The 20,933-nt window shown below is 32.5% G+C and overlaps 1 protein-coding gene across 2 annotated transcripts in view; it reads left to right on the forward strand.

Moving 5' to 3' along the window:
* mop (tyrosine-protein phosphatase non-receptor type protein myopic) overlaps positions 1 to 20,933 on the forward strand; it is a 120,634-nt gene that overhangs the window by 83,865 nt on the left and 15,836 nt on the right. For both annotated transcript variants that reach the window (XM_085820149.1, XM_085820148.1), the window contains exons 20-23: positions 8,416 to 8,480; positions 10,086 to 10,214; positions 11,646 to 11,777; positions 20,717 to 20,769. In XM_085820149.1, the coding sequence (XP_085676275.1) occupies positions 8,416 to 8,480; positions 10,086 to 10,214; positions 11,646 to 11,777; positions 20,717 to 20,769 (379 nt within the window). The remainder of the gene's footprint in view (positions 1 to 8,415; positions 8,481 to 10,085; positions 10,215 to 11,645; positions 11,778 to 20,716; positions 20,770 to 20,933) is intronic.

Below are 20,933 nucleotides of genomic sequence, written 5' to 3' on the forward strand. Positions count from 1 at the left end.
ATTAAAAAGGAGAAAAAGTATTTTCAGAGATGAACAATACAATAGGAGTTCTTGAATATAATAATTTCAGTGATGAATTCTCCTATTGTAGAATGATGGATAAATTACTGTCACAACAAATTGGTTTTAAGTAAAACTATCTATGAAAAATACAAAAGGGAAAATGTGTCACTTTAACTGCTGCGTGACCCATCAATGGATTATCATAGATTTCTTTTGAGGGCTTCATGATTTAATGATGGTTGACAGCAATGTTCACGTTTGTGGCCGCATGGGCCATTTCTACCAACTTCTATTTCTTTGGGTATATTTAAACCACTCATGCAGTTTACCTTTGTCTCAACAGTCAGTGTGTTAAAATTTAAAAGTTTTAACCAACCTTTTTACACAGATTTGAACTTAATGACATTGTTCAGATTCTGTTGTAAATAATGTTCTTTAATATTATTTCTAACTTAATTCCTTATTTATAATTATGTGTATTCTTTTGTTATTTGCAGTGTGTTCATTCTGTTTTGAATATTGATTTAATTTATCAAGCAAAATGAATGCATTCTGTAGATTCAATTGCTTGAAAATATAACTATCAGAGCAGCATGGCTTTTTGGTCTTATTCGTGAAGAGCTGTATTTAAATAACATTTCTTAGCTAGATTTCTACTTATTTTACTACTTTTATTATTTCAATATAACAATAGAAGTTTACTTTTCGTAAACTTTTATTCTTTATATTGAAGCCATTAGAGAATATTAGAAAATAAATCATTTAAAATTATAAATGTACAAATCTAGCTAAGAAATGTATTTAAATATCATTTCTTAGCTGGATTTGTACTTCTTCTTTTACTGTTTCTTTTCATAAACTTCTAGTCTTTATATTTAAGCCATTAAAGAATATTAGAAAATAAATTATTTAAAATTACAAATGATTTCATGCAAAATAATAGTAGATTTCATGATGGGATAAAAACGAGACGGGTTGTTCAAAGAGTTAAAACAGTTGTGAACATTTTTCTGTTAATTATGAGTTTTTTTCTATTTTCTGTGATTTTTTTAATTTACTCTTCACTTAATGATGATGTTAACATCTTCCCTAATAGACTAGAAGAGAAACACGCTAATGTGACAATCAAAATCGTAAAAACAACGTTGTATTTAGCGCAGGTATAATGAAACACTCAATCGATTTCGAGGGCAGCTAAAGGTCCCTCCTCATCAGGAGAAAGAAATACCTAGAAAGAAGAAAATAAAAGAGTCACAGAAACATGTGGTCCTTATCAGCACTGCACATGGTTATTACTAGATTTTTAATCAGAGTTGCACTGGCCGCCTACTTTTACTGAGCCAGGCTATCTGATCGAGCATGAAAAATTAGCAAAATTAAAATAGGGTGCGAGGGGCAAATGCACCTTACGCTCAAAATCTGAACTTCAAATAATGGAAAGCAATCACTGAACGGATTTTTATACCCTCTTGTAGTACCAAACGCGAGGAGGTAACGCCATCTATCGGCAAAAATAACTGAATTAAGATAGTAGAATTTTAAAGGCATTAGGAAGGACTGGATTGGACTTCAAATCATTAACTAAACCTGCTAAATCTTTGTGAATGTGAAAAGCCTCAAGAAAATCCAATTCACCTATGGAAGAAGCCTTTTGGATAATTTTTGCAGATCCAAAATCAAAATTATGGTTAAAAGTCCAACTATGATACGCTATTGAAGACTTGTTAATTTCACCTTTTCTGACATAAGATTCGTGTTCCTTGATACGAAACTTCAACGCTCTTTTCGTTTGGCCGATATATCTTAAACCACACTGACACGATATACTATAAATTCCCCAAGAATTCAAGACAGAAACACAATCTTTTAGAATCAAAGAGTGAATTTTATTAATAGGGGAGAAACCGACTTGAAAATTGAATTTCTGGAGAATCCGTGCAATTTTATAGCTAACAGAAGGATAAAATGGAAGCACGACAAGGTCATTAATATTATTTCTAACAGTGGAATGTCTTCTTTGATGGGAATCTGAAAATTTTTTAACGGCTTTATCAATAATTACAGGAGAAAATCCACGGTCAATCGCAACTGCTCTTAAATAATTAAGTTCATTGGTAAGCAAAGATTCAGAGGAACAAACTTTAAGCGCGCAAAATACATAATAGTAAAAAGAAGCCATTTTTTGCTTAACAGGGTGGCATGACTTGGCATGGGGTGGTAAACAAACTGCAAAGGGTTTACGGTACACAGTGGTGCTAAAATCAGTTTCATTGCGGATTATAAGAATATCAAGGAAGGGGAGGGAATTGTTGGATTCAATTTCAAGAGTGAATTGGATGGCTGGATCAATTGAATTCATAATAGATAGAATCTGGGATAAATCCTCTTTATAACCGTCAAAAAGTGTGAAAGTGTCGTCAACATACCGAATCCAAAGACGAAAAGATAGTTTATCAAATAATTTCATCTCAAAATAGTGCATATAAATGTCAGCAAGTACTGGACTGAGAGGATTACCCATAGTCAATCCTTCAACTTAACGAAAATATGCATTTTGGAAAACAAAGTGGGTTTGACTTAGAGAAACTTTAGTAAGCGAAACCAACTCATTAATTTCAGTATGTGTGAATTGAAATTAAGGAAGCCTAGTTTCAAGACAATTTAGTGCTCCTTCGACCGGAACATTAGTAAACAGTGATTTGACATCAAATGAAACCATAATGGAACGAAGTGGAGAAATATTTTTAAGTTTATCAATGACTTCAACAGAATTTTTTACAGTGTGAATATTGTTAGCAAGTAGAGGAGAAAATCTGGAGACTAAATATTTGGCCAAAGGATATGAAGCAGTACCTATGTTGGAAACAATTGGTCGAAAAGGAATACCGTTTTTGTGGACTTTTGGAAGAGCATAAAGTCTCGCGCAATTAGTAATAGGTGGAATAAGTGATTTTTTCAACTGAGTTGGCAGAATGTGGGAAGATTTAATGGCACTTTTTACTTTTGTGAGGTCCGAAGTTGAAGGATCTTTAGGGATCGAGCAGTATGGGTCTTCATTTATCAGTTTAGAGACTCCAGTAATATATGTGTGTTTGTCCATAACAACGATCTGTCCGCCCTTATCAGCTTTAGAGATAATGATATTAGTATCAGAATGAATTTCACGTAAGATCTCATTTTCCTTTTTGCTAAGATTCGAACCCAAAGATTTGTTGTTAAAATTAATGTTATGAGTAATTAGGATTCATCGCCCCTATAGAGAAAAAGCCTTTGAATTCTCCAAAATTTCGGAATTCTGGATTCGGTATGTTGACGACACTTTCGCACTTTTTGGCGGTTATAAAGAGGATTTATCCCAGATTCTATCTATTATGAACTCAATTGATCCAGCCATCCAATTCACTCTTGAAATTGAATCCAACAATTCCCTCCCCTTCCTTGATATTCTTATTATCCGCAATGAAACTGATTTTAGCACCACTGTGTACCGTAAACCCTTTGCAGTTTTTTTACCACCCCATGCCAAGTCATGCCACCCTGTTAAGCAAAAAATGGCTTCTTTTTACTATTATGTATTCCGAGCGCTTAAAGTTTGTTCCTCTGAATCTTTGCTTACCAATGAACTTAACAATTTGAGAGCAGTTGCGATTGACCGTGGATTTTCTCCCGTGATTATTGATAAAACCGTTAAATTTTTTTTTTTTTTTTTTTCAGATTCCCATCAAAGAAGACATTCCACTGTTAGAAATAATATTAATGACCTTGTCGTGCTTCCATTTTATCCTTCTGTTAGTGGTTGCTTTCCATTATTCGAAGTTCAGATTTTGAGTGTAAGGTGCATTTGCCCCTCGCTCCCTATTTTAACTTCGCTAATTTTTCATGCTCAATCAGATAGCCTGGCTCAGTAAAAGTAGGCGGCCAGTGCAACTCTGATTAAAAATCTAGTTATAACCACGTGCAGTGCTGATAAGGACCACGTGTTTCTGTGACTCCTTTATTTTCTTCTTTCTAGGTATTTCTTTCTCCTGATGAGGAGGGACCTTTAGCTGCCCTCGAAATCGATTGAGTGTTTCATTATACCTACGCTAAATACAAGGTTGTTTTTACGATTTTGATCTTCCCTAATATTATTCCATTAAATAGGTTTGGTTTATATCATTACGGCAAAGTCTCGAGGGCTATCTGCCTAAGGGGAGGGATGCCTTTGTGAAGGACTTTCTAAGGGGGAAAAAACCCCATGAAAACGTCCATGCAAACAGCCTATATAAGGGATTCAAACCTTGGACCGAACTACCAGTGTTCAATGACTTTATAACTCGGCCGCTGGTCAGCCCCTCACTTCCCAGTAAATATGACGTTGATTTTTATACATTTAGATATATTAGTCCATATTTTGCCTAGCATTATTGTGATGTCATCTTTATTTTATATCATTCTATCCAGTATTCATTCTTTCATAGTCTACATGAATAAGGAAATGCCTTATGTTGGATGTTCCACATATATTCTTATACAGAGTGTTTCAGCAAATCATTTACAAACTTTCAGGAGAGAGAACGACAATGGAAAATCACATAGCAATGCATGATCGAAAAGCCTTTCCTGGTGCAGTAGTTACAACGTAAAACTCAAGAAAGGAAGAGCGTGAACAGAGTGAGGAAACATGTTTATTAGGCTTAGTACATCAGAAATCAAGAAATAAGAACAAAAACAGACAACAATTGTCATCAAAGAAGGTGCTTGAAATAACGACCCCAGACCTTGACTGATGCAGCCCTCATGTTTCCGGCACATAGAAGATCTATTGTTCTGGAAAATACTGGGCATCTGTGGACTTCCCTAGCAGCTGAAACAATGCATGCAACAAGTTCCTCAACACTTCTAGTGGGAGTTTCATACACCAGTGTCTTGATGTACCCCCCCCAATGCAATGTATTATCCAACCAGTATTGTATTTTTACCGAAATTTTGGAAAATTGTATGTTGCTTTCCTTTTTACTTGTGCAAAGTAAAAAGGAAGTATTATAATCGCAAAAAGTTTCAGGCAGCATATTTCAAGGAAAATATTCATTTTGACCGCTATCGAATGCAATTTAACGATGTTTTTGCATGACATCTGTACGTAAGGACTGAATAAGACTAGACTCTTTTCCTCCAAAAAAATTATAAAACTGCTTTAAAATGAATTCTGAAGAGAATTTTTCGTGGTGTTTGTATGTACATACGTATGTATCTCGCATAACTCAAAAATGAGTAACCTCAGAACGTTGAAATTTTGTATATAGGACTGCTATAACGTGTAGATGTGTACCTCGTATTTTGGTTGCAATTCGCTGCACCAAATATATATAAATATATTTATATATAAATCCACTCTGTTACCCAGCTCAGTGAGCTCAGTTTCTTTACTCTTGTATGTTTGTAAATTATACATTTTTTGCTTTAAAAATGATTGAATTATGTTGTTCTTATCTTCTGGTTAAGATTTTTATGCATTTAGGAAATTTGCAAGCAGTATTTGTAGAATTATCAAAAATTTAAAAGCTGTTTAAATAGAGTCAAAAGTCATTAATTCGGACACCCACAATCGGAATGATCTATAATCCGGACCTCAAAGCTACAAACTTTCTGCTCATGCGTCGCATTCACGCATGCGCACAGGCATTTACGAGTGCACGTAAGACCTTTACGTCTTCGAATACGTTTATGCACATGCACGTTTAATGTGTAACGGACGGTATAAGCTAAGCTAACATTATCTAATTCAGTTAATGTTGCAGATTTCCTTGTTCCTTAATCTTCGAATTGGATCCCGCTTATTATTTGTTGCAGACTGTTAGAACAATTTCATAAAAGTAAGCTTGAACTTTCGATTATGTCAAATAGAATTTCCAATATATATTTACTAATATGTAATTTGTATCTACAAAGCGAAAGTATGTTTCGAAATCTGTTTATCAATTTCACGCTGCGGATTGGAAGTTGATCTGTCAGCACTATCCTTATCTTCAGGGCAGATGTTTTTATTTTATTTGGCTTATAATTCCTTACTAAGTTTAGTATTTCATCTCGATGTCTTTGATATGATTTAAATCAAGTTCCTCCTCATTATAATTCGCTTCTGATAGTGAAGAAAGTGACCCAGAGGTTATTGAAAACGAAAACATTTCGATTGACAAACTAGTTGGTATTCTCAACACAGCAATTATAGGACTTAAACAGCAGAACTTTGTAACTAAACAAGAAATTATGTCTGTTTAATAGAATTAAAGAGAAAGTATTATCACATGAAACGAAGCAACTTGCATTGAAAGAAATGTTTAATACAGTAAACAAATAAATATTAAGCTTTTTCTTTTTGTAAATTTTGATACCCTTTAGATCATTATTGTTCTTTATTTCATAAATTACGGTTTCATATTTTTAATTTTGTAATTTCTGCATGCCATCTTATGAGATTTAAACTGATGATCTATAATCCGGAATCGCCGAAGTCCCGACGAGTCCAGATTAACGACTTTTGACTGTAATAGTTTTGTTGCCATTCTAGAGAGACTAAGTTTCGCAACAACAAAGATAACACCTTCATTTACTATTGCGAATTAAATCAGGCTTAATCCTTTCTGGAATTTTTTTGAGGAAATAAGTGTTCAGGATTTGCTTCATAATTTTCAATATAGATATTTGGAGTTTTTATCTATTTTTGCCTTGTTGTGAAGTGAGAACTGAATTAATTGAATGAGAAATACTGAATCGTCTGTGAAAAACTGTTTCTTTTTTTTATTTGTTTGCTTAATTTCTTTTATACATCATTCTAGATTTATTATAGTATTTGAATAGAAGATGTGTCAACAATTAGATAAGTCTTCAGATGATATAGATTTTGTGCACTCTGAGTCATAATATGAACGAAATATAACACTGTTAAGTGAACCTAGCACCAGAGTGGCGCTATGATAAACAAATATAGTGAATTTTAAAGAGTGCATTTATTCTATTGTGGTTTATGCGATATCGACGAAGTAGATTTAATTCAATCCAATAAGTTTAAATGAAATGCAAGAAAAAAAATTGTATAATTTAATATTTCCTACAAGGAAGTCATGTGGTGTACACATCAGATTTTTTTAATAGAGTTATCTTGATGGAAGCGTATGTTTAAATACGGCTCTTTTCGTTTATGTTGCATAATGCTATCATGTGTTGCAGCATAATTTTTGTTTCATTGTTGTGTCATGAATGCAGAGCTTAAAATCCCATTTTCGTCACTTTTTTTTAAAAGAGGAAAAAAAAATTGCTAGTCAGAGAACTTATAAAATTCGTGCTGTTTCTGATGTCACCATTCAAAGGTTTTCGAGAAGTTTAAACTTGAAAATTTTAAGTTGATGCTTTCTTTGGAACAACCATCCTGTATGAATAAGGACCTATTAAAAGAAGCTATCACTGAAAATCCAAGTTATACAGCTCAACTATCATAAAAGATAAGTATTCCACAATGAGTATGTGTACTGAGATGATGAATGGGTAACCCATAACTTTAACAGAGCAGAATATTTTTGCTCAAGCTTTGGCATATGATTCTTTGCTGGAAAAAATATAATGGAGCTCCTTTTTGGAAACAGCTCACTACTGGAGATCAAATAGTGTCCACTTTTGTTACAAGAAAAATTTAATGGAGTAAGACAAAAGAACCTTCTTTAGTAGCATTGAGAGGGGGACTGCATCCCCTAAAAAGAAATGCTTTCTGTATGGTGGAACTATAGATGAACTATGTATTGTAAATTGTTGCCACCATATCAGACAATAAATTCAAAAGTTTCCAAATAGAAGATATCGGAGCAAAATTGACAGTCATCAAGGAATTGTATACCATCATGACGATGCTCGGCCCCACATTTCAATGAATGTCAGATTAAAGCTTATTCAGTGTCTGAATGTCTGAGATATTTATGACATCCTCCATATTCAGTAAACCTTCTCCTTTTGGATTTTCATATCTTCAGGTGAATGATGAATGGGCTGCCTGCATGGCCGTTTTCATGGTTTACCCCATTTGTAATGTGTATATGAGCCGAGAGATCACTTCTTTGGAGACTATCAAACAGCACATCAATCATTTCTTTCTGAAAATACCTGATTTCCTTTTAAAAAGGGATTTCTTAGCTGCCTGAGAGATGACAAAATGTCATAGAATAAAATGATACTTGTGTGATTCAGTAAAAGTATCTTATTTTCTTGTACTGCTTCATTTGTATTTATCATGGAAAAATCACAGAAGTTTTCGGTTCACCAAATATTACTTTTGAACTATTTTTCCTTTTACTTTTTATTTCTAATTTTTTAAAAAAGTCTGCTGTTTCTATTACATGTTTCATTTTTTGCTGACTTTTCATTTATATATTTTTATTTCAGATGACAGCAACAGAGTAAAACTTATTTCTGCAAAAGATGATTATATTAATGCTTCATATTTAAAGGTGCGTTGCCATTATATACCTTTTAAAGATCACATATACATATAAAATATACTTTAAATTACCAAAAATATAAAATTGTTAATTGTTAGTGTTATTATGTTAAATACATATTTTTAATCTTATGTGACACAAAGTTGTATTTATAAGCTATTATTAAGTGATTTTTATATACAACTTAAAAAGCATATGTACATACACTGAAAAGCCCAAACATTATGACCATCTACTCAGTAAGACATTATGCAACCTTTGGCCTGCAAAACAGCTTCAACTCGCCTTGGCATGGATGCCAATGACTGGAGACAGGTTGTACCAAATGTTTAAGCTGCGGTCAAAGTCAAGGTATTTCTACATGGGGTGCTTGATCTCTGAGCTGCTGCTCCATGACATCCCAAGTGTGGTCTGTCTGGTTAAGATCCGGCGAGTTAGGTGGCCAAGACATTAACTGAGATTCATTCTTCTGCTCCTAGAACCACTCTAACACAATACCAGCCTTGTGACATAGGGCGTTGTCCTGCTGGAAGATTCCATTTCTAGTTGGGAAGACGTAAGGGTACAACTGATTTGCAACTATGTTCAGACACTCTGCAGCTTTTATAGTCTGTTCTATAACAACTAAGGGTCTTAAAGCCATCGAAGAGAACATTCCTCAAAGCATAATAGTGCCACTATTAACCTGTGTATGACCTGCTGTATAGGAGGAACAACTATTCACCTGGAAGATGGCGCATCCTGACACGACTGATGACGTGATGAATGAGAAATCATGATTTATCCGACCAGGCAACTGTCTTCCATTTTTCTATGGTTAGGTCCACTGTAGGCATAATTGACAATGACACTTGGTCAATAGAGGCACACAAGTGGGACTTCTGCTGTGCATTCTTATATCCACAGTATCCGCTAAACTGTGCATTCCAAAACACTTCCAGTTGGACTTGCATTGTATTGGACCATCGGCTGAGTCACTGTCTTTTGCCGAGTCAAGCGGGACAGTCTCCAGTGTCCTTTTTCATTGATGATGCATGGACATCCAACACCTTGGCATCTACTGCTGGTTTCACCATCATTTTTTCACTTTGCATAACTACTAGCAATAGCAGATTGTTAACAATTCCACCATTCATGCAGATTTGAAGGTACTCGTTTCAAGTGTTCGGGGCATTACAATCTGTCCTCTATCAAGTTCACTTAGATCAGCAGCCTTTCCCATCACTCACAAAGCCAAGTACAAGAATGATTCTTTACCTTCTGCAGCAACAGTTAAATACCAATCCCACTTAATCATGTGCCGTACATATCATCCAGACAAGCTTATTGAAAAATGTGGGGATGTCATAATGTTTTGGCTCATCAGTGTATGTAGTATATATAAACTTGAATTTCACATGAATGAAGAAATTGAAGAAAATGATGCTATAAGCAATAATATAGGACTAAATTATATTTTAGATTAAAGTGACACAAAAAAGTGTATTGATATTCCTTCGTTGATAAATTTAAAGTTTATGCATTATGTTTTTTCCAAATTATTTGAATTATGTGTCTATTTACATGGAGATTTTTGTTTTTAGAACATTATATTTATTTTTTTTTTTACGTTAGGATATTTGCCCTAGCAGTCCTGTATTTGTGATTACTCAAGCCCCATTACCTGCTACATTTAGTGATTTTTGGCTTATGGTTTGGGAACAACAGGTGGAAACATTAATTTGCCTTTTGTCTGATACTGAAGTAAGAAGTATTCAATAATAGCATATAGTTATTTTTCCCCTTGGGTATGCATAGTCTTATTATTAATCTATAAAAGTTTTTTCCCCCCAGCCCTAAGGGCTATTAGTCTCAAAACAGCATTTTGTGTCATTTCACTTTCTGCGTTGATTTACTTTCAAACTGTTGCCACCAAATATTATAATCATGCATTATATTATTATTTTTATTTATTATAATCATGCATTATTTTAATTAATCATGCATTATGTTTATTATTATATTTATAATGCATTATATTCTAAATAATGAAGAATCTGCATGAATGTTTCTCACATTGTGAAAAACAGCGATACCTCTAGCCATTGAATTTTGAATAATGTAGTCCTCCAACCGAACATGGGCACTTGGAAGCCAAAATTTTGAATTTTGAATTTGCTTTATTATGTATTTCGCATTTTGTAAAGCATTTATGAGTTTTTGATTAACAAACTCGACAATTTCAAAGCGAGCAGTTACAGTACTGTGCGGAAGGGAGGAAGTTGTATCCAGTGCATGAGTCTATGTATCCAAAATTCTATGTGCTGTTTTTAAATATTTTGTGATATTGCTGTTGAATTGAATTTTATGTTGTTTAAGTGAGAAGAACATGCTATTTAATAAGTAAAGGCGGCACATAAAAAATTAAATAAAAGCCCTTTTGTGCATAATATAAAATCTGAAAGCTTTCAGTTTTTTTGGCCTATTTTTATTTTATTTACCAAATTCAGAACCAGTTTTAATGTTATTACAGCAGAAGATCTAAACTGTACCTGTGTTGAAAATCCATAGCCTTTCTGATATCAACAGCAAAATACTAATGACGCTGATGACTTTTGGCAACAATTTGCTGCATTCAAGTATTGAAATAAGCTACCATATTCTATTAATTATCACTTTCATAACTGTAACCAAATGAATATTTTGTTGAAAGTCTCTAAACTTGCATCCATGACTAAAGATTAATCTTCTGCTGTTCCAATAAAGCAAGACTGAAGTATTTGGAAATTCAGTAGCCTTTTTATGACTGAATAACAACCAAAAAGTGCAAGATGGAAACCTTGCTCTCTGGCATATAAAACTTTGTCATATTTTACATGTTTTGATCCAGATGTGGGTTATGTGCAAAATTTTGAAAAACGAACTGAAATAGATTTTATGATGTAGCAGTTGCTAAATAATGTGCCATTATGCTCTTTCAGGAAAAGGAGATCTCCACAGTGGAAGACATTGTTGTATTTTTGAATAGAAGATTAACCTATATATCATTAGTGTTACCATTACATTGAATATTGATGAAATTAGAGTTCTAAAACATTTTGTATTATAGTAAGAAAGTTTATCAATTTTTGCTCCAGAAATTTGTTTTTCTTTATCTTTTTATTTATAAATTCCTACTTGTATTTCTTTTTTCAGTTGAGAAACCATGTATATTTTCCAAAAGAGAGAGGCCAAGTTCTTACTTGTGGAGCTTATGAAATATCCCTTCATAATCATAAAGAAAAAAATGGCTTTGTTGAACGAATGATAAATGTCACTCATATTAAGGTAAAATATACAGTAAATTTCCTATTTGAAGCATTTGCAGTCACTTGTATGAATGCTTATTAATAGATGAAATGAAAGCTGCAGTCAAATTTAATAAATAAGTAAATAAATAAAAGTATGATTTTATAATACAATTTTTAATTACATATGCTGATTTCCTGATCTTTTAATGTATCTTCTGTTTGTTCTAAGATAGCATTTGTTTTTGTTTTATGTATTTATTTTTATTTTACCTTTTGTTTATAACCTTTTAGCACTATAAACAAAAGGAGGGGGAAACTTGGTCTAAGATAATCAAATAAATCAAATTTTAAAATATACTTTAAATATATAGAATTTGACATATTAATACAATACACATATTTATCATCTGAAATGTAATTCCCTTTTTCCTTTTGAATCAATATTAGAATATATTTCATATTGTATTTCAACTATTACATCACTATTACTATTTTAATAAATTCAGTACCAGAGTTTGCTTCATTTCACAATCTGATTAATCTGAGTGATTTTTACTATCCTATAATAAATCATTATTTCTGAACAATTAGGCATGTTAGTAATGCAGCATTTTATAAACGATTACTGCATTGTTCTTTCTGGGATGAGCTTTCAAGATGCTGATACCCATTCAGCCAATAACAATATAATACAGTCAAAAGTCGTTAATTCGGACACCCATAATCCGGACCTCAAAGCTAAAACTTTCTGTGCAAGCAGCGCGTTGACACATGCGCGTAAGACTTTTACGACTGCGCATATGCGTGTGCGCAAGTACAGAATACGTTTTCGCATGTGCTTTTTATGTATAGCGGACGGTATAAGCTAAAATTATCTAGTTATCTATTTCAGTTAATGTTGATGATTGCGTTGTTCCTTAATCTTCGAATTGGCTTATTATTTTTTGCAGACTGTAAGAGCAACTTTATAAAAGTAAACTTGAACTTTCGATTATGTCAAATAGAATTTCCGCTGCTGGAGCTCCCAAAGGATCTACAAAACGAAAGTATGTTTCGATGTCCATCAAACAAAAAGTGGAATTGCTGCAAAGAATTGATAAAGACATGAAGAAGGTGACAGAGAGGTTAGTGAAAATGAAAAAAATTCGGTTGACAACTTAGTCGGTATTCTTGGCAAAGCAATTACGGGACTTGAACAGCGGAACTTCGTAACTGAACAAGAAATTATGTCTGTTTATTGAATTAAAGAGAAAGTATTATCACATAAAACGAAGCAACTTAAACAACTTACATTGAAAGAAATGTTTAATAAAGTAAACAAATAAATATTAAGCTTTTTTTTTTTGTAAATTTTGATACCCTTTAGATCATAATTGTTCTTTATTTCATAAATTCCGTTTTCATATTTTTAATTTTAGAATTTCTGCATGCCATCTTACAAGATTTAAACTGATGATCTATAATCCGGAAAAATCAATAATCCGGAATCTCTGAAGTCCCGACGAGTCCGGATTAATGACTTTTGACTGTATACATTCTCTATTTTTTATATGTTCAGTAGGAAGTTGTCAGTTAACAGTTAGGATTCATATACTTACATGAGGAGAAACATGTTCTCAGAATTGAAGAACGTACAATATTATGTTAGTTTTATTATATATAGTGTTCTTTATACTTTATTGCAGTAATTTGAAGGGTTCAGTGGAGGAGCACAGGTTACATGCCTATTATTTTTGTATTTCTTTCAGAATCAACCCTTGACATCTTTTAAATCTAAAACCATAAATCTGTTCTCTGAAAATAAATGAAATAAAATCTTTAGTAGATGATACTGTGACATTAGCCATGAAAAAAAGTTGATAGAGGACAGAATTATATTAGAATTTGTCCCACACCCCACAACAGGATGTAAAGAAAAATATATTATTTTAGTACTATATTATTATTCTTTGCTTGATAACTTAAATGTGTTGCCCAACTTGGTAGTATGATGGTATCATCATCAGTTCAAGGAATTGAAGAAAACAAAAATGTTAAGTAAATAAAAGCATTTCAGTTATCAAATAATGTTAACATTCATTTCAAATTCTAGATTTCAACATTCAGTTCAATTTATTGAAGATTTCTATTTTGCAAAATTCTGTTATGCATGCATTACTGATGTCTTAAATTGGAATAGTTTCTGTTACGTGCTTTAAGTGTACATGCTACACCTTCATGTATCTTATGAAACGGCTGAGTTGATTTCAACCCTAATGTTAATTTTGGTCATTAAAGTGCAGTTTTATATAATTTAAATAGATGTTTTAATATCCAATTAAGTATTTCATTCTTATGAGAAAGAGATTTTCATGCATTCCTTTCTACTGTTGCCCCTTTGTTTCCATTTTTTTCCATGTGTTCTCCCCCATTTCCGTCTTTTCTATAGAGCATTAATTTGATACCTTATTTGTAGCATAGAGCAGCACTTCTTAAACATTTTTCATTCATATCCTTTTTAATCATTGATATTTTTTTATTACACCAGATATTAAATATAAAATAATGGCATATAAGTATTTTCCCATAGATAATTTATTTCTTTGGTAAACAAGAAATATATATAGGAAAGAAGTGGTTTTAAGTTTTGCTTCAAGTATACAAAAATTAATCAAAGAATAATCTGATTTCAGTGAGACAGATATGTGGTTGTGGTGTTTTCTTAGTGCAATAAATAATTGACACTGCTGGATGTAAAGCATCTTCAACTTTTTTAATATTGAATGGTATTTGGGTTTAATATATGTTAAAGCTGAAAAAGTAGTTTGCGTAAGTATGTGGTTTTTAATGGTAAAAGAATATTTAATGCCATTTCAGAAATTGTGGGAAATCCAGTTCTTGGTGCAATCCAGATTTCAGTCAAGTATTTTTGTCAGGCTTTTTAAGATGAGTTTTCATTGGTGTTTTCTTTTTATAAATATATCTGACATATAACTGATGTTTTTGAAATCTTTATTGTTTCATCCGACTGAAGTGTAATTTTTTTTTTAAAGTAATAAGTTGTTTGCATTCATCATTGCTAATTTCAGATATTCTGTTGATGATAGTGTCATTTGACCAAGGAATTTTTCGAATTTCATCGGCATTTTTGTAGTTTCATTAAATTTATTGAAGCAGGTAACATGAAAAATGTTCAATGTCCTCACAAGGATTTGAACTCTGGAGCTTCCAATGATAGCTGGAGATGCCTTCAAACAACACCGCAAAGCTGTGCAATGAAGATGGAGAAAATACTTCCTCTCTGACTCTTCTCTATTTAAAGGACAATAGGGGACATGAGGACCTAATCACCAAATCTTGGTGGTGACAAATAATTGTCTACTAAATTTTTTTTCAAATTTACTCTGGATTCAGGTGCCACTGAAACTGAAGAAATAAGATATGCCTTTGCCAGGATTCAAACTCTGGACCTCCCAATACTAGCTGGATGTGTAATTACACCACAAAAATGTGGCATGGAGGGAAAAAAATAGATCACCTTTTGATTTCCATGCAGGCAGCATATCTACCATTTTAATAGCAGCCAATATTATCAATACTCCTTAATACTAAGATCTACTCCTAAGATCTTCTCCAATGATGCACAGATTTTTATTTGATATGAAACTTTATTAACAGCAGTAAAAATGTTTTTCTACTAATCATAAATTTCTTAACATATTTTTTATTTGAAAATTTTTACCATTTTCTCAAAACATTCTTTTTATTAAACATATGAAGAATACTTAACTTGAACAGGCTTTTTAAATTTTGATGATTTCGTAACTTTCTAGCCAAAACATTATTGTAAATTAAGCAAAGAGGTTCATCATTAACATCACTGTTGTTGAAAGTAAAGCCATCGTAAAGAAATATTTCATCAGAAATAATTCATTTTTAGCACCTATGCAGCAAATTTTTTTTCATCTTAGATGCCTCTTTTTTTAGATGCCTCTTTTTTTTTTCTTTTTTTTTTTCCATCTTAGATGCCTCTTTTGGTTTCTAGATCCTGTTGTTGTAGTTTCTTATTGCGTTATATGGAAATTAATTCATTTACATCAGGCCATTTGCCAAATAACAAAGCATTCAAAATTACATACACCAAAATATTAAAAAACACTTACAAATTACAACACTAAAATTCAAGTCTTTACAATGAATTTGGAATTTGTTTTATTATAAATTTCATATTTTGTAAAACTTTAACGATTTTTTTATTAGTAAACTCAACTATTTAAAAGCAAGCAATGGGAACACTTTACGGGGGGGGGGGGACATTTTTAATCTCCAGCATACAGAACTGTGTATTGGAAATTCTAAAGATATGCTCGTTTTAAAATTATTTTGTGGCATTGCTGTTTAACTGAATTTTATGGTTTAAGTGCAAAGAACATGATATTTAATAAATGAAGGTAGCACACAAAATGTTAAAAAAAAGCCCCTTTTGGACGTAATTTAAAATATGAAACCTTTCAGATTTTTTTAATAATTCAAAACATTTTTTTCCCTATTTCCATCCAGTTATAAATTATAGGGTATTTCCAAAAACTTCAGCTGGTCTATTAGTATTTTCAACAGGAATATATTGAGGTTTAAATCACCCAATAAGCCTTCACAAATCTCAACTAGTGAAATCTGAGTTCTGAGAATGCCCACCAAGATGCTTTCAGTATAGCAACTGTATAAAATGCCTGTTTCTTTATCTCAGCAGCAATTGCAAGGTTTGATGTATAGGATTGTACGAGGGCCATCCAGGAAGTAGATTACGTTTCCGTCTGTGTCCGCTAGGGGCGGGGCTAGCGCGGCCATCTTGGGGTCAGAGCGTTGCGCAGCTCAGTCTGCATCTAGCCGTGCTAGTGAGAGGTTCGTGCTGTGCTCCGTTCAGATACTGTGACGGTTTGAAATGTCTGCGTTAATTGAAAATCCCGCGAGGTGCGCTCAGTAATAAGGTTTCTGACTGCAAAAAACTGTAAACCGATAGAAATCTATCGGCAGCTTCGTGAAGTGTATGGGGACAACATTATCACTGAAGGTGGAGTGCGTCAGTGGGTCATAAGATTTCAAAATGGCCGAACCAATGTTCACGACGAAGATCGAAGTGGGAGACCCAGCATAGTGACCGCCGAACTTCTCGAAAAAGTCGACGCTAAAGTCCGTGAAAATCGAAATTTCACAATAACGGAACTTTCTTTGAGTTTTCCACAAATTTCGCGAAGTTTGTTGCACGAAATCATCAGCGAAAAGCTTGGTTACCACAAGTTTTGTGCAAGATGGAAGGCAAGAAGAGGTAACGAAGTGGTTGAAGGCGCAGGCGGCCGAATTTTTCGACGAAGGAATTTCCAAGCTCGTACATCGCTACGATAAATGCCTTAATTTGTATGGTGACTATGTAGAAAAGTAGTATTTGAGTGTGGCTTTCATCTGTATATAATAAAATTTGTTTCCTATACTTTGTTTATTTTTTTATTCCAAAACGTAATCTACTTTCTGGATAGCCCTCGTAAAACTGCTATCAGAGTTGACACAACAGCTCATGTTATAAAGCAGAGAGCTGTGGTTTCTAGATTCTGCTTAAAGAGACTTTATAGTATTGCTATCTGCATCATTATAATGTTACTCAAGTTCAACCTTTTATCCATGGGGGGGGGAATTATTCTAAAATATAAGTAAAATAATATCTTTCATAATAATTATTCAAATAAATACCAACCTTAGTTAAAAAAACATAAAATACAATATTGTATTGTTCTTGTGATGTGGCTGTGAAACACAAAGAACTGGCTGTACTGCAAAAGTGTTATTACTACACTAGTTGCAGCAGTGCTGATCTTATTCTTGCCATGCCTGTGTGACATTAAGTAGTTTGTGGTATATTTTAACTTTGAATAACTTGCTGAATTTGCAGTTGCAGCATATTTTGATTGCACGAATTGAATGGGACACTGCTCTTATGATGTATTTAATGGTAGTTTTCAATATATAAATATAATTTACAGCTCAACTTGGTCAGTATTATGATTTTATAGCTATATACAGAAAATATATTAAAGATAATGAAAGAATAGCGGTGAATGTTTCTTTAAATTCATGTATCTGAGTTAAATTTTCCCAATCCCAATATTTCACTTTGTGACCTCATTAGGGGTTGTATAACCTACAATTTAAGAATCATTATTACAAAGCATGGAGATTGTCTTTTACTCCTATATGAAATATGGATGACAACATTTTCATGCAACAAAAAGTGCACTTCCTCTGTCCAGAGAATGTTCAGAATACGATGTGAATCATGAGTAATTTTTTAGCACCTATGCAGCAAATTTTTCCCATTTATAGATATCATTTAGTTGCATTTGGTACAGTAATTGCAGTTTGTAGGGATGCTGTTGCAGCATGCCATTCAAAATATGCATTATAAACTTGACACCTTGTGCCCTTAGCACTATTAAACAATGCCCTTAACAAACAATGCCACTAACAAACAATGCCCTTAGCACTATTAACTCTCTGAGTGGCTAGGCTTTTCGCTAAGCACAAACTTTCCAAAACTACTATGAGAACAAATTATTTTTTTGATTTTAATATACAAACTCTCCTGGAATTTCATACTGGATTTGTGTACTTTTGATATATTGTCTTAATTTCTTTGACATATTTTAATATGCACGTATGTATACGTTCTTACAGATATCACAAAAAATATGCTAGGCTATATATATATATATATAGCCTTAGAATATATTAATGCTGTTTGTTGATCATTTGGCTAGATTTGTCATCTCTGCTGTCACATGTTTTGTGCTGGAATTGTCCACTGATAGACTGTTACTGTAACCTTGATGCCCCCTCCAAAAGGGGAAAATCTCCCCTCTGAGGTTACAGGCATGTTAGACACTTGATAGTGAAAAATGCTGAAATGCTGTGAAATGAAGAAGTGGTATGGCAATTAAACAAGTTATTTTTTGTTAAATATCATTAGAAGGGAAGAATATAGTGCTGCCATATTGATGAAATCATGAACTTTTTCCGCTCCTAACCCCCTTTTGCACACACACACAAAAGGAAATTTTGCTGCAAATTCAATTCTGTTTACAAAATACACGTTGTTACATGATTGTTGTTATTTATAAATGTTTATTGATAAAAGTTGTTATTTCATAGTAAGCCATTTTTTAAGCTCAGAAACAAAAAAATATTTGTGTGTCTGAGCTTGTAATATTTTATTTTAATACACAGCATCACATTTAAATGATGAGGCTATATTCTTTAACTGTTAGAAAATGGAAACTGATGTGTATTGTTCAAAATATGATTTACCTGCAGTAATAATACTGTCTGATAAATTAGAGGAAAAGTATGTGAAAGATCTGTGTATGCTCTAAGAGCAGACATAGCAATTCTTTGCATATTTTCAATGTCAAAAATAAGAAATTAAAAAAAAAAAAAGTCTGCTTTTCTTTGCAGTTTTAGTTTTCAGAAGAGAACATAATCACAATGGATCAGTAGAGTAGGAGTGATGGTTGTACATAGGATACTAATTTTCAGCTAGACATATTGATGTGTGTGTATTGATAGGTATATGATGGTGCATTGCCATTAGATACAATGCATATTGAATAATGTAAAATGCAGCATTAAAAATCATCTGCTTAAATCTCTGTGTTGAAAATCATCTGCTTGGAATGAGATAGTAACTTTGAAATGCAGTGTAATTTTGAACCATCAGCTTTATAAGGATTTGGAGGGTCTTCATAAAACTAAATGCAATTTTTAAAGGTTCACTATAAACAGAGTAGACTGTAGTTCTTAGTATTAACTTTCAGGTGAACATTTTGACAGCTGTTTAAAGCAAGCTTAATAATGTGATTTATTACTTACGTATTATCCTGTTGACTGTGAAAGTTGGCCATGATCGAACCATGAAAGTTGGTGAAAATCCTACAGAAGCTGTGCCAAACATTCTTGCAGATTCTGAATGCACTTCTTTATGTAATAAAAAATCACACATCACTCTTTATTTATTTATATAATAGATAAGTACAAATTACAAATTCAACATATAAATAAATCGCTTTAAATATTAATTCAAACTAAATTAAGAGACAAAGAATTCATTGAAAACCTTGATAGTTATTCTGGTTGAAAATTCCTAATATCAACAAAGTAGTCATCTAGCCATTTTATCTGAAGCCTCTGTCTAGAATTGCTGTAAGAATAGACTTCTTGCGTGTAATTGTTCTAATACATAGCTGTTTTTTCAGTGATATCTAGCTGTTCTTTTCCATCTTCAACAGATCTTAATTCTCTCTAGCAGCTCTAAATCAACTGAAGTATGGTCACAGATGTGATATTTTTCAAATGGATATTCTCTTGTCACAGTTTTTCACATTGCATTGTCATTGTTTATCCATTTTCAAATAAAGTACCTTATCATGCTCATTAATGCATACTTTTTTTATGGTAGGGTGTCATAAATTTGAAAATAATCCACTCCTGTTCTATAGAAGACAAATCCGAAATTTTGATTTTTTTTTTTTTTTTTTTTTCAAAATGCAAACTAACTAAATAACTGAATAAAAATGCAGCAGTAATAATAAACTTTATGTCCTTGTCCCTAAAAACAAAATATAGTTTATCGAGAATTCATCAAGGTTACATCAGACAAAAGCGTGGATATTACGAATGCATTACAATGTCACACTTATTCATAATTGGTGTTAAATTGTGTTACTTGCTAAAAGTTTCTTGGTAGATTTGATAATATGTAAATATCTATTATTTTTATGTGGTTTTTTACACTTGCTTTTAGTAATTTACAAATATGTAATCAGTAAAACATATAGATTTCATAAAATATAATTTACTAGAATTGCTTTTACTGCAAATGTTTCTCTTGTACATAAGAAGTTTTGTTTTATTACTTTACAATCAATTTAAAAATAATTTTGCCTCTGGCAGAATCGAACATCAAGAGTCGTAGTTCATCTGCAGTTTACCCAGTGGCCTGCTAGGTGAGCATTTCTGAATTTATTGTTTTAAAACAATGTGAAGCATTTGTAATCCTTTAAAATGTCTTTTGTTTATTATAAGTTTAATAATATATCATAAAAAATGTTGTGTAAATTATTTTCTACATTTTGAGAAAGCTAAATTAAGAATATGACTTGGCAGCTTA

Source organism: Stegodyphus dumicola, chromosome 7 (genome assembly GCF_044657685.1).
Source record: "Stegodyphus dumicola isolate Sdum_Otavi_A_Nest chromosome 7, ASM4465768v1".
NCBI classification, from domain to species: Eukaryota; Metazoa; Arthropoda; class Arachnida; order Araneae; family Eresidae; genus Stegodyphus; species Stegodyphus dumicola.